The sequence below is a fragment of the Eutrigla gurnardus genome, assembly GCF_963514095.1.
Source record: "Eutrigla gurnardus genome assembly, chromosome: 3".
NCBI lineage: Eukaryota > Metazoa > Chordata > Actinopteri > Perciformes > Triglidae > Eutrigla > Eutrigla gurnardus.
Window position 1 is genome coordinate 17,818,152 of NC_139917.1, and position 13,437 is coordinate 17,831,588.

At 44.0% G+C, this 13,437-nt stretch overlaps 2 protein-coding genes across 3 annotated transcripts; both read right to left on the reverse strand.

Moving 5' to 3' along the window:
• Positions 1 to 1,845: 1,845 nt before the first annotated feature.
• Positions 1,846 to 11,390, reverse strand: tnpo2b (transportin 2b). Of its 2 annotated transcripts, none has more exons than XM_084005979.1 (24): positions 11,199 to 11,390; positions 10,380 to 10,479; positions 9,969 to 10,044; positions 9,658 to 9,807; positions 8,639 to 8,745; positions 8,398 to 8,531; positions 8,202 to 8,283; positions 7,373 to 7,495; positions 7,166 to 7,284; positions 6,987 to 7,047; positions 6,711 to 6,882; positions 6,159 to 6,311; positions 5,627 to 5,852; positions 5,361 to 5,532; positions 5,064 to 5,258; positions 4,785 to 4,943; positions 4,247 to 4,334; positions 4,039 to 4,137; positions 3,850 to 3,945; positions 3,643 to 3,718; positions 3,044 to 3,143; positions 2,491 to 2,565; positions 2,089 to 2,218; positions 1,846 to 1,991 (listed from the first exon to the last, which is right to left on the reverse strand). In XM_084005979.1, exons 2-23 carry the CDS (start codon positions 10,476 to 10,478, stop codon positions 2,111 to 2,113), a joined length of 2,670 nt encoding a protein of 889 aa, XP_083862105.1. In that variant the 5' UTR covers position 10,479; positions 11,199 to 11,390; the 3' UTR covers positions 1,846 to 1,991; positions 2,089 to 2,110. The 2 variants fall into 2 exon arrangements, with proteins under 2 accessions (XP_083862105.1, XP_083862104.1); XM_084005978.1 differs by having other exon boundaries at positions 5,034 to 5,258.
• Positions 11,391 to 12,233: 843 nt separating this feature from the next.
• On the reverse strand, positions 12,234 to 13,357 carry rln3b (relaxin 3b). The gene is made up of 2 exons (XM_084004937.1): positions 12,708 to 13,357; positions 12,234 to 12,614 (listed from the first exon to the last, which is right to left on the reverse strand). The coding sequence occupies exons 1-2, from the start codon at positions 12,880 to 12,882 to the stop codon at positions 12,334 to 12,336; spliced, it is 456 nt and encodes a 151-aa protein (XP_083861063.1). The 5' UTR covers positions 12,883 to 13,357; the 3' UTR covers positions 12,234 to 12,333.
• Between the last annotated feature and the right edge of the window lie 80 nt (positions 13,358 to 13,437).

The window sequence follows — 13,437 nt, forward strand, 5'->3', positions numbered from 1 at the left end:
CATATTGTGCTCCCCTCTCGTGAATTGAGGCAGTGTGTTGGTGTGTAAAAGGCGATCATAGTTCTCTGAAATATACGTCACACACACACAGACATTCTCTCTCACACACACAGTGAAAACACCGAGCATGCACACAAGGTAGGTTGGGGCAGGCTTACACACCCCTCCCCAAAAAAAACCTAATTTGCATACCTACCGTGCACACATCATATGAACGCCACCTAACTATCCAAATCATGCTCATAGGCCAAAAACTAGGAACTCGTGCACTCCTGGTCATGCAGGATCTCACACTCATGCAGGATCTCACACACGTATACGCACACACCTCAGTAATATGGCAAAGTTAGTCATTGTAAAAGTGCGGATTAGTCCCAGTTTCACAGAGTTGTTTTTATTTGCCATTTAGTATTGGAATATTTTTGCCAGTCAAAGACACTTAATTTCACAGTGCAACACAGTATGACAAACGCTGACATTAGGGTCAAGACATATCATATGGGTGAAGTTAAAAAAAAAAGTCCGTACAAAAACGAAAAAATAAGGTCAAATAAAATAAAAAGTGCAAAAACAACATAACAGTCACTGAAAATAGCATTAATTCCAATATTTCTTTTTTTTTGCGTTAATTGTGCGAATTTAAGTCCAATATAGAAATAAAAATTATCAGTAGCAGCAAAAAAAAAAAAAAAAAAAAAAACATGGACCATTTTAAAACACTATAAAGATCACAATGACATTGCCAATCACTGTTTTACTTATGATATCAATATGGCATTAAATGGAGCTCAGTACGGATGTAGACATTAACATATACACATACGCACACACATACGCACGCACACAAACACTTGGTCACAGTTAACAGGTGCCAAGGACATTGCGGTGGGAGTCAAGTTTTAGCTCGGTACCATATCAAAAACAATACATATTTCACACACTGTTAACACAGAATGCAGAAGTGAGGATTTTACAAACGGCACACACACACACGCGCGCACACATACACACACAAAATCTCAAAGAGGACAAGTAAGGATGTGATTTTTTTGTCTTTCTACCATTTCCTCCCCTCTGGGGAGAAAACAAATGTGTTAGCCCTAAATCCTCCCTTCCTAGAGGAATGGTTTCTGTGAAGTCACAAGGAAAGACACTCGCTCTTATTACTATTTTTTTTTCCCTTTCCCTGGATCAGGTAGAAAATGTGACAGGACTATATCTGATAGATGGACAGCTCTGTGAAGCAGCACTGGAAATGAAAAAGGTAGGAAACATAGATGGGCATAGCGAGATTATCTTACAGCTAAGTAGAATTCACTGACTACAGATGAAGTAATTCATATTGAATCCTTTACCCCGGAAAAGAAAGACATCACCCAGAAAATGAACAGAGTTTAGACCCGTCTGCCTGTCCCTAACTACGTGTAGTAGGTCCCGAAAAGTCTAAAGAATAGTGCCACCCACAGTCAGTTCCATGTGATCCATGTGCAGAGTGTGCAGGTGTATGTATGTGAGTCTGTGTTGGTCTGTCTCTGTCGGTCAAGCTATCGGTTGCTCTCAAGTTTAAGAATCCCATTAAAATCTCAACTGTCCCTGTCTTCCCATTGGCAGACCTGTCTGTGGCTCTCTTTCCCTGCCTTGTTACCGATTTCCCTCCCTCTCTTTCCCTGAACTGTCTCTCTGCTGGTCTCTCTCCCTCTCTTCCAACATGTCTATCCCTCTGTCTCTCCTCCATGTCCTTCTCTCTGTCCCTCTCTATCTGTCCCTACCAGTTAGTTTTTCTGTGTCGGGTCCCTGCCTAGTTAATCTAGAGGTGTCCCTCTTTCCCACCCTCCCACCCGCCCACCCTCCCTCTATGGACAAACACATAGGGCGTGGGGGCCGTCCATCAGGGGGAGCGGCCAATAGCGTCCCTCTCCCTCCCCCCAGATCAGGGCAGTGCAATACACAGATGGATGAGTTTCCCATTCACCCTCCTCCTGCTGGCTCACCTGGGAGGAGAGGGGAGAGTGCACACAGTGAGGTCAACGTCAGCACGGACATTTATGTACCTTTGAGTTGAAATATTGATGATTTATGTGGGGTTACCTCTTGGGTGGGTGTAGAGAATCTAAACGCCGTAGCAGGCTGCCAGTCTCTCCTTCAGCAGTGGGGGAAACTGCTCAGAGAACTGCTGCCAGTTCTCCTCCCCAACCTGCTCCTTAAAACCATGCAGGATCTGGAAAGCAGCAAAAATGAGGGGAGATTAATTTCAGTCACATCCTCAATTAATCTTTAACTGACCAGCCACAAACTGCAACAAGGCTGAACAAAGCCTTGGTTTTACTCCCAAGCGGAGGCTTACAAACAACAGGCTTGATCACCAGGTTAATTTGACCTATGGCATGGGGAGTTAAAATCAGCCTTTGGATGGGACTGGTTGTGGAAGAACTAGAACTTTCCTGGAATATGACCTGGACTTTGTTTCTAACCCTGATCAACGCCCCTCACCTTATAGAACATGTCTCTCAAATCGTCTTTAGGATTCACCCAGGAGGCCACTGCATCACAGAAGAAGATGAAGTCCTGAACAAACAGAGTTAGAGGTGAGAAGGTTTCAACATGAGGCCCTGAAACATCTGTGGGTTTACAGCTAAAGACTGTGAGAGCCATTACCTAAAAGGTGTTTAATTCAATATTCAGAGCATTAAAGATAAAGTGGAGTGAAAATAGTCCATCTCACTCTGTCTGTGTTGTAATGACAGCTTCTTTGTCATTTGATTACATAGCTGGGGCGGCCCACATGCTTTCAGTGCAAGTGAGCGTGCCCCTATGGCTCGCTAATAACCGCTGCTTTGCACTGGTTACAGCTGATAAGGGCCTTCCGACCGACAGCGTTAGCATAGCACCCACCCTCCTTCCTCCTCAGGTCAACACTGTTACCTCGGTCAACATTTTAGCCATTGTTAAAGTTGGCAGCTGACAGCTGTGAGCTCTGTCGTTAAGAGGCAATGAAAATGCTCGTATTTAGCACCTTTAATGCCTAAAGTGTACAACGTCTCACCTGCACCACACCTCCTGGGTTCACACCGATCATCATGCAAATCCCACGGAAGGCGGAGTCTTTCTCCTCGTTGTCTCTGATGTTCCTCAGAGACGTACACCTGCAGCATGCCGTTATTAATCAGATAGCTGTTAAACGTGATGCGGTCTCTACTACAAAAACATTTAGGAAGTGAGAACAAGCGAGCTAAAACCAATTTCAATGGTGTTTTGTTCTCACTGCTTACTGACTCCAGTCAAATCAAGGTCATGTATTTAAAGAATACTTCAGCCCATGTAATGCTGCAATTGGGGAAATGTGCTGGCACAAAAAAAGCAAGGAGGAAAAATATGAAGGGAAATTAATGTGTAATGCCTGATAGGGACAAAAACCTGCCACAAACGTGTGTTGCAAGTACAGTAAAGCCAAGTTAATGAAGCACAGCAGGGAAAGAGAGAGAAGAGAGAATGTGGTTTGACCACAGAGGATGATAGGGAGAGAGCTCTGCTGAGTGTGTGATTTAGGAATACTGTGCCAATGTTGAAAATCTAAAATGACACCGTATTGATGTCACGGCATTTGGAATAGGAGACACAGAAAGAGATTTGGCGTTGGCTCACCAGGGCCGGATAAACTGTGGCAGCACAGGCGCGACCTCCTGAGGGCAAACATAGCCCAGTCGACCGATGGTGATTGCTGGAGGAGGAGGAGGAGGAGGAGGAGGAGGAGGAGGAGGAGGAGGAGGAGGAGGAGAGAAAGGATTTAGAATAGTGTGTGTGCAGTATTGTGACACAGTGTTAGCATAAAATATGTGTGCATCCATGTACCAGTGTTCTCCAGCAGGGTCTTGGGGGTGTTGGGTCGATTAATAATCTCAACCAGCTGGTTCAGCACCATAGCAATGTACGGCTGCATCTCCACTCCTGATGGAGACGCACATCAACACAATGTATCTCATATTTAACCAGAGAAGCATTTAAGTGGATCACATGGAAAATAGATTTGCTCCAACTCACCCATCTGCATACAGATCTCTCCTATGGCCCAGGTAGCATTGTTGCAGACAGAAATGAACTCTGGGTTCAGATTTGTCCCAAGGATTGGCATGAATTCGGCTGCAGGAGACATGCAAGAAAATTAGATGTATACATATCATATTAAACAATAAAAATAGGATGTATGTACTGTATGTGAGTAGTAATAATAATAATAAGAGATATTTACCAATACACGGTTTGACATGAGGGAAGCAAGCCTTGGTCAAGTCACCCAGTAGAGCAAATGAACTCTGTCTTACTTCAGGCATCGTATCCTGGGACAAAAGAGACAGAGAGACAAAGAGAAACGTGAACACACACTGTTAAAAGAGCAGAAGAAGTCCTGACTCCTGAGTTTCTGACTTTGACTTCACACAGCAAACTTAGTTTTTGGAGTTTGTAGTTAGTGGGAGAGAAGGAGAAAATTGAGGGCGGGTTAGAGGTAGATAAACATTCATTTTGGTCCCTCCTACTCTCAGGGATCACAAATACTCTGTTTTAATACAGCCAAATTCACAATATAGTTGTTGTTCAGTTTACATATTTTTCTGATGTCAGCAACATTAACTGTACAGTTAATGAACAGTCACACCGCTTCTGAAGTGACTTAGTCAGCGAGACAGACTGCATCCAAAAAGTAACGTTGTGTGTGTAGTAGACATTACTGTATCAAATAAATTAAATAACTGTTCAAATTTTCAGAAACACACACAAGCTCTCCTCACCTGCATGCACTGGAAAAGCAGTGTCATGATGTTACTGCGCGCCACAAGCGTATCCACATGGCCCCCCAGTCCCTCAGCTAAGCCGCTTAAAAGATCCAGAGCCACGATCATGAAGTCCTTGTCGGGTGCTTCGTACTGGTCTGGCTGCTGACTGTACATCTGTGACAGGCGAAGAGAAAAGGTCAGACGTGGAACGATGCAATGAAGGGTCATTTATGTAAGCCAGCAAAAAAAAAAAACATAAATTGCCTCTGCAGAGTCCATGTGAGTGTGGCTCACCATCGCTTGAGCCAGTGTCTTCTGGACCAGGGTAACACAGCGCTGATAGACGGGCTCGCAGTAGGGGAGGAAGCCACTCTGCAGCGCCGTGGCAACAGATGACAGACACTCGAGCAGGGGGAAGAGGTCTTTGTCCTCGTCCTTCAGCTCATTCCACTTGGCTATGAGAGGAGGCATCAGCTTCTCTATGTACTCCTAAAACACAAATGTCTGAGATTCAGTAGGTCCTCTAACTATTTGTAATATGGTATATGCAAAAAAAACAAGGTTGTACAAATGTGTGCATTTTGTGCTCACAGGCTGGTTGAGATGGTGTCCCACAGAGTCCGCCAGTGTTCCTATCGCATCATAGAGGATGAGCAGGTTCTTGTGCTGGTACTTCCCAAAAGCAAAAACCAGCGTGTCCAAGATGAAGCTCAAGTAAGGCACCAGCTCTGTACAGGCCTCTTCTTCCAGGGTGGCAAACGCACTGTCGGAACGACAATGTGGGTTAGAAAGATGTACGAGTGAAACGTAAGAAACCACAGGAGCATCAAATACAGGGGGAAAACGTAGAGCTGCACCTGCATGCTGCTTCCTGTACCCTCTTATTGCCATCGAGGATGCGTTTGAGCAGCTCAGTCATGAGGGGTTTGAGGTGAGCATCGGGGGGCTGGCTGACCACCCAGTGGGCGTAGCGGCTGAGGGTCCAGCAGGCGATGGAGCGGACCAGGGCCTTCTTGTCACACAAACACTGGATGAGGTGGGGGATGAGCTCAGGCAGGTACGGGACCATGCCTTGCATACAGCCTGGAAGGACAAACAATTATTTTATACATCTTAAAATGAAATGGCAACATTTAGGAAAATATGCTTAGCTGCAGCTAGGTAACATATTCCACCTATGAATCTCACTATTTAACATGTTATATCTTGTTTGTGAAATTCCTATAAAAAAATAATGAATGAAAAAAAAAAAAAATGAAGCAACAAGTTTAACAAGGGTGTGTGTATTTTTGGGTTGAGACCAGTCATTTCCTGCTGTCTACATTAATTTGTGAGCTTTACTTGACCAAGTATACATCATTTCAATAACTTGTCAGTGTCACGCCTCACCCTCAGCAATAGCCCCCAGGACCAGGATGCCAGACTCCTTGATGACCCACTCAGGGTGGAACAGCAGCCCTTTGAGCAGGGGCAGGAGATGGGGAAGCAGCTCCTCACGAAACACATTGGCAAGAACGTCCAGAGCCGCGGCCGAACACTTTCCTGGTGTCAGAAACCACAATCAGCATTAGATCACTTTGAGACTCTACTAAAGCTCAGTGGAATCACTGACACAACACAGCATACGATAATCCAAATACAGATATAGTGAGAATATCTTAAATTGGTTAAATTAAATGTGCAACTTTGCTCGTTATCTTTGTTCCTTGTACAGAAAACACATCTACACGTGTAGGGTGTGTGTGTGTGTGTGTGTGCGTGTGTATATGATTAGCTCACAACCTTCTCTACCTCTGTGCAGTGCTAAAGTTGTGATATATGAGTGGAGAAGTGATGTAACAGGGTTAATAGGCCATTTTTTCATTTCAGCTCGACTTTAACAGCAAGAACTGCCATGTGGTCACCAGAGAGGATTACTAAAGCTGCAAGTCTGTAACTTACGTAGGTTCCAGTCAGACAGTGTGTCATCATCATCATCCTCGTCATCATCTATGTCCTCTCCCTCCTCACCCTCCCCGCCTTCGTGCTGCAGAGTGACGGTGCGGGACTTGTGGAAGCGAGGCTTGATATCTTGCTCGCTGTCAGGAACTGCCTCATCTTCTTCAACGTCGCCCTGCAGGACAATGGAGAGAAATTGAATACAGAATGGACAAAAAGGAAGAGGCGAGAAGAAGTATGAGGGGCTGGGAACATGCGATAAAACCTGGGGTGGCTCACCTTTAGAAGAATAATGTCAATATCAGAGTATTTCATCCCATTCACCAGGATAGGAATCAATCTATGAAAAGAGAAAGACCACATTACAACTTAGATGAAATTCATACAACACTTGATTTTCACTTCCTTATGCATCAACTTAACCCTGTCCTATGACCTGGCGACATGCAAGTACTTACTGGACCAAGTGGCCGGACAGGGCCTCTTTACAGATGGGCTGTTCAGCCAGAGTCAGCCAGAACTCACAGGCCTCCAGAGCCACGTTCTCGTCTGGGTCCTGGGTCCGCTGCAGCATGTACTGGTTACAGACAACAAGAGGTGAGGAGGAGAAGGAAAGGAAATCCACACTCTCTGTAGTGTTGTGCAAGATCAAGATCCACCCTCACCTGGATGATGCTGTGCATGTGTGGGATGAGGCGATCAATGCGGACTTCCAGCAGCATGACAAGAGCCCTGCACACGTTCTTCCGCACTTCACTGTCCTCGTCACCGGCAAGCGCAAACAGACTCTGGATATGAAAGAGTGGAGGAGGAAAGGGAGGGATGGGCAGGGCCATGGAGGGGAGACATAGGGTGGGGGAAAGGGGTAACAGATAGTTAACAGAATAAATAAGCACTTTAACTTTTACATCTTGAAAGTGTCTGAGAAGGATTTGAACAGGGTTTTAAGCTACAGCACATTTGTAAAAATGCCATCAATTATATCCAAAATTAGGTGATTAAGGAGTGAGATTGTTCACTGCATGTTTCAGTTAACACTCTCTCATTTTTTGTTTTACATTATAGGCAACATCCTACATTGCCTCATCTCAAGTAGCAGATGCCAACTATCTAGCTATTGATGAAGCTCCATACAGTTAAATGGAACAATGGAACTTATCTAGAGCAGAGACTTGTGTTTAAAGTAAGAGATAACTTAAAATAGATGCGTTGCTCCTAGGGGAGGGCAAAAAATGTTTTGCTATTCTTATTTTCTAAGAGTCTAAATCGATTAATAACGTCCAAAAATCGATTTTTAGATTTGACTTTTGTATTTACATTATTGTAATAAGGTTAACATTTTCAAAAAAATGTAATAGAATCTTATGCTCTCATGCCATAATTTGCCACACCGCCTTTATTAGCTCACAGAGGACACAAATCGTGAGACGCCCAAGTCGCATCAGTTTTGAAAACATTGCAAACTGAAACAACAACTAATCCTTTATTGCTCACCTCAATGAAGGTGTCAATGTTGTCCATCAGAGCCTGAGCTCGACCAATGATGAACTGGTTCACACACGCAATAGCATGGGACCTGAGAGAGAGAAAAACAAGTGAGATCTATAAGGATGAGTCCAACAGGAAGACTCAAAGTGGAAAGTGCTGTAGACTAAGTGCCAGTGGAGACAAAGCCAGGAAACACATTGACCTGATCTTGGGGCTGCAGTGTTTGAAAAACTGTAAGAATTTAGGGATCATGATGTTGAGGGGTCTGTTCAGGGCATCGCTATCCAGCAACTCTGATGAATCCTCGCAGATCTTCTGCAACGCTCCAAAAGAACCCTGAAAGGTAGAAAAAATGATAAAGAAAGAGAAACATATATCGGATTATCACATTAATATTGCAAAGTAGTATTAGTATTGAGTGTGTGGGGGCAGGTGAGCCTGACCTCGCAGGTGTTATAGTCATCTGAGTTGAGCAGATTACAGAGCTGAGGCAACAGTTCCGGCCAGGTCTGCAGCTCTCCTTTAGAGGCTATGGTCGTGATCAGGATACCTTTATGATAGAAAATAGAAAGGTTACACAGGGATAAATCCAGATTAAACCTGTTGGCGAACAGACGTCAACATACCGTCTTTCAGAGGCCTTTACACACTCAGTTTTAAAACTAGAATGAAATATCAATTGCAACTTTAACACCCTCCTTGGTACCATACCAACCACGTCATGCTAGCTTGTCGGGAAAGCTAGGCTAAATTTTGGGCGACCAGAAGTGTTTGCTATCCAATCGCCAAAAAATGTGATTGTTACAGAAATCTCCATCGTCAAATGTTTGCGATACTAGATCACAGCATGACCTTTTCTATTGTGTTCCTCAAGGTCTTAGTGTTTTAATGTGGTATTTTAAAGGGGACTTTTATCGATTCTCAAGTGGTCAAAAATGGTTCTAGCACCGAACCTATGTCACAAATGGTATCAACCCAAATATTGCTGCAACCACTCATGAGAAATACACAGATCATGGTGATCATATACTAACATTATAATGTTCTAACTAAACCCGTATAAACTTTTACAATTAATTTTAATTTATTATTTTTTATTTGTGATTTATTACAAGAACAACTTGAGAAACACTGCTGAGCTGCATCTCAAACTGATTACCAGCTTTCAGACGATGTACACCAGTTCTATGTCACAAATACAATTGACCCCATCTACCCCTGAAAATACCAGCCCACCCGCTACCATCCTAAAAGACGGGGTGGAAAGAGGTTAAAATAAGTAACATAACTGAATTGCTATTACTGCATGCAGTCATTCAAAACATCCTGAATATGCAGCAGTCCCTCCCACACAGCCACATTACCTGCAAAAATCCAACCACCTACATAGTAATGTGACTCACATTGGCAGGAAATATTGCAGCAAATACTAGTTTTCTCTTTTCTCACGCTAAACACCCACCGATCGTGGCCCTGATCAGCGGTGAAGGGTCTCCGATGTTATTGAGGCATTCTCGCTTGATGAAGTCAGCCACGGTGGGAGGGAAGTTCTGGTAGTGAGCCTTAACATTGTTCTTCAGAATCAGACCGCTCAGAGAGCGTGTGGGCTCATCTGGAGAGGCAAGGCAGCAGAGAGGAAAAGCATAAAGAAATGTTTAAGATGGGAAAAAGGAGGCTGGATACAGAAACATTTGCAGGAGACAAGCACGATTAATTAGAAAAGGACTTTTGGACCATTGTGAGGATGTTTACATTCGACGTGCACATACATACCCTCAGATTTGAGGCTTGTGAGGACAAAGATGAGATAGTTGTTGAAATCGGGAAACTGGTTAAGTTGCTCCAGTTTCTGCAAGCTGTGTTAAGGAGTCCAGCCACATACATACATACATACATACATACATACATACATACATACATACATAGCGAGCTCACACACCCTCACATACCTTGTTATCTTGTTTGACATTTGGGCAACATGAACTAATATACAATCACAAATCAAAATTACACCAGTTTGTGTGATGCAAGCTGCACGTGACAACACGCTCACTTTGACGCACGGCCTTGAAGCTAAATCTCACACCTTTTTCTCTCACCCTACCAATCGAACAGACACCCACCCCCCACCCCCACCACCCCACACACACACACACACACACACACACAATGATATAAGGATACTTCTTGCACAGCTCTCTGTGTTGCTGTGTCTGGGGATTGGGAGTCCTTGAGAAGCTGCAGCACTTGCTGCAGACCCTGTTCATCTGGCTGCCACTCCATCCTACAGGACACAAACGCACACAATACATAATTATGAAGCATGTACTACACATACTGGTTCTTCGAACCAGCTGGCCCCACCTGTAACCTCTGCGTCCTTGCGTTACTACTCAAGTCACGTAGAGGCAACGTAAACCACGCAGTAACGACCACATAAGAACTAGCATGTAATAGCTGCCGTCACTAACAGCTAACATGTGTGGAAAAACTAGCGTTGGCAATCTTCATTTTAGAGAAACATTTCTAGTAAACCATTGTCTACAGTGTAGCACTGTCGTGACAGCGTTAATGTTAATGGACATTTTTCGTTTCTGGCTACATTATGAAACCAAAAAGTACCACTACGCAGCCGTCAATTAGTAAGTAACAGTCGCACAAGAGAAACCACACTAACTATCAATAGCGATCTGAACAGCCGTTATCCACATGAGGCCCAGGCGGCAGAGACGCAAATCATTCAGTTAGCAAGCTAGCTTAGCATCGCTATGATACTTCACACGTACCAGTTTCACACATAACACAGCTGCAACAATGCTATCTTAGGTTAACTAACAGGCGGCCACGTCCCACGGTCGCAGACGCATGTCTAATCGAGGAAACAAGGACGGCGCGAACGGAGCGCATTATCACTCATGACAGAGCAGTCGCATATCAGCTCCCGGCAGCTACCAGTAGCATGGCTAGCTAGCATCATCTTGAAAGTACCGCGAAACATTTTACCTGGTCTCTCCGTTGTTGTAGCTCTATATTTCTATAGATAACAGTGCAGTTACGCTGTAACGACTAACATTAAGTACAACGTGACTGCAATGTGTGGAGCTAAATACAAACTTCTGATCTCGGTGGATCTGTGTGGTTGCTATGCTAGCTGGTATGTGACAGAGATTGCATGCCTTGCAATCAAGCCGGGTGATGGGTGGTTTGATCGTGTTCGGCTTCCGTAGGTTTACCGGACTAGCTGTCTGGTAGGGTAATCGGGGTCACCGAGTTTATCGTTTGTTAGACGGCCACAGTATGTATCAGTGTGTGCTATTATCTTAAAAATATTTTTATTCATTAAAATGCATCACATATTTCAATTATGTGAACAGTTTTTTTTACGAATCGTTTTCTGTTGTGTTTCATTTCTGGCCACCAGATGGCGTCAGTTTCAAATCCCCACCGATCCCCACAGCATTTAACTACTCTGTAATGAAACTGCTACAGGGCGTGTACACAATATCATGAACCCTAATGTAAACTAACAAAATTAGGCTACTACCATTGTGTAGCCTGCTTTGGGCAGCTTTGATAGGAGTGTGGTAATTCATCTCTGATAGGAGGATGAGCACATCCCTATGAACACACTGAAATACACAATCAATTCCACCATCATAGACTTCACAGAGACTGTAGTTGAAGGTGGATTTCAGTGCTTTGTAAATATATGTCACATGTGGCTTCTAACCGTTGTAAAACCACAGATACTTCAGTGAATATGAGGCCACTCTAGGTATTCATAATCACCACCACTTCCTTTCATTTCGAAATGTTTGACAAAACCCCAACTGTATTTAGGAAACGAGGCTTTCGAAAAGTGGAAGTGTTCCAACAGTGTGAAATATCATTTTAGTGTATCTTTTGTAAGAGGAATAGATACTTTTATACCAATTACACAACGCTTTATTCAAACATACATGTCAATGTGTGATAATCACAGTCAATACTTTTGAGTACAAATTTACATTCCTGTATCAATAGTCAGCACATGGACGATGAGCTGGATGAGATGTAGAGTGATGAAATGAAGGAATTACATAGGAAAACATAGAGCCTTGCATTAGTGACAGGACAAGAGGTATTTTAGAAACAAGATTCAGCACAGAGAGCTGATTTCACTTTTGCTGCAGCCCCACTTGCAGCAGGCGTTGGACAGTCCCACCACTACATCCCGTCCTTTCCTATCCGCCCTCCGTAGAGCTTCCAGCACCTCTTCAAACATTGGTGAGCGAGATGAGCGACTGAATCCAGCAGCCACAGATGCCTCGTTCAATGTTTGATCTCTCCATACTTGGGACTTTGCAGGTTCCTGTTCACCAGTAAGTTGAGGGATGGGATTTGTGTTCCATGGGTCAATGGCATCTTCTCCAAAAACAGCTGATTTAAAAAAAAAAAAAGCAGTGGCAAATATATTAATATTACTCTTTGATGCTAGTAATCATGGTAAACAGGGCACATTCACACTCTTACCTGAGTCTTCTATGCTTCTCCTCCAGCGAGACCCACCGCAGGTAAAAATGACGGCTCGTATGAACTCCCTCCCACACAGTTTCACCCCATAGAAAGAGGGATGGCTGTCATTGGACCGCACCCTATGAACCAGTGCCACCAACAATCCCAGTGTCAAGAGTGCTGCCTTCCACATCTTGAGAGCGAAACGATACTGTAGGTTTTTTCGAATGCCGCCTGAGGTGTCTGTGTGGTTTGTGGGTTCTTTCTGGACAGCTCATACCTTATATAGGCCACAGCATCTCGGAGAAGGCCCTAAAATTACCTCTACTCTTCGTCATGTCCGGAGATAAGACCGGAGACCTTTAGGAGCAACAATGCGCATAGAGCAAAAAGAGAAGTTGTGATAAAGTAGCGAATGATGCCAGAGGTGTCAACGGAGCCCTTGGCTGTCTAATCACCTGTGACCTTTTGCTGGCCTTTCTGTCCCTTACGTTAGTTGGGTTGTGCTGTGTGTCACCACACAATCTCCATCTTGCTATCGTCTCTGCCGTGAATTGAATGGAGATCACTATCCATTCACCTCATAGATAACTAGGCTGCTATACATCGGTGTACACTGCAAGTGGTACACACATACACACTACAAAGAGATTTCAGAGGCCAACTGGCAGTACCACAGTGACTGAAATCAATTGTCTATTCCTTGTTGTACAATATAAGTTATTTATATGAGCCCATAGAGGGGGCC

What these genes read in the sequence shown, in the direction of transcription:
- tnpo2b (XM_084005978.1), bottom strand. Translation starts at nt 10,478, where the DNA reads ATGGAGTGGCAGCCAGATGAACAGGGTCTGCAGCAAGTGCTGCAGCTT. An exon ending in CTGTCCGGCCACTTGGTCCA is followed by an intron (nt 7,048 to 7,165) that starts GTAAGTACTTGC and finishes CTCTTTTCATAG; the next exon opens with ATTGATTCCTATCCTGGTGA. An exon ending in AGAGATCTGTATGCAGATGG is followed by an intron (nt 3,946 to 4,038) that starts GTGAGTTGGAGC and finishes CGTCTCCATCAG; the next exon opens with GAGTGGAGATGCAGCCGTAC.
- rln3b (XM_084004937.1), bottom strand. Translation starts at nt 12,882, where the DNA reads ATGTGGAAGGCAGCACTCTTGACACTGGGATTGTTGGTGGCACTGGTT. An exon ending in GAGAAGCATAGAAGACTCAG is followed by an intron (nt 12,615 to 12,707) that starts GTAAGAGTGTGA and finishes TTTTTAAATCAG; the next exon opens with CTGTTTTTGGAGAAGATGCC.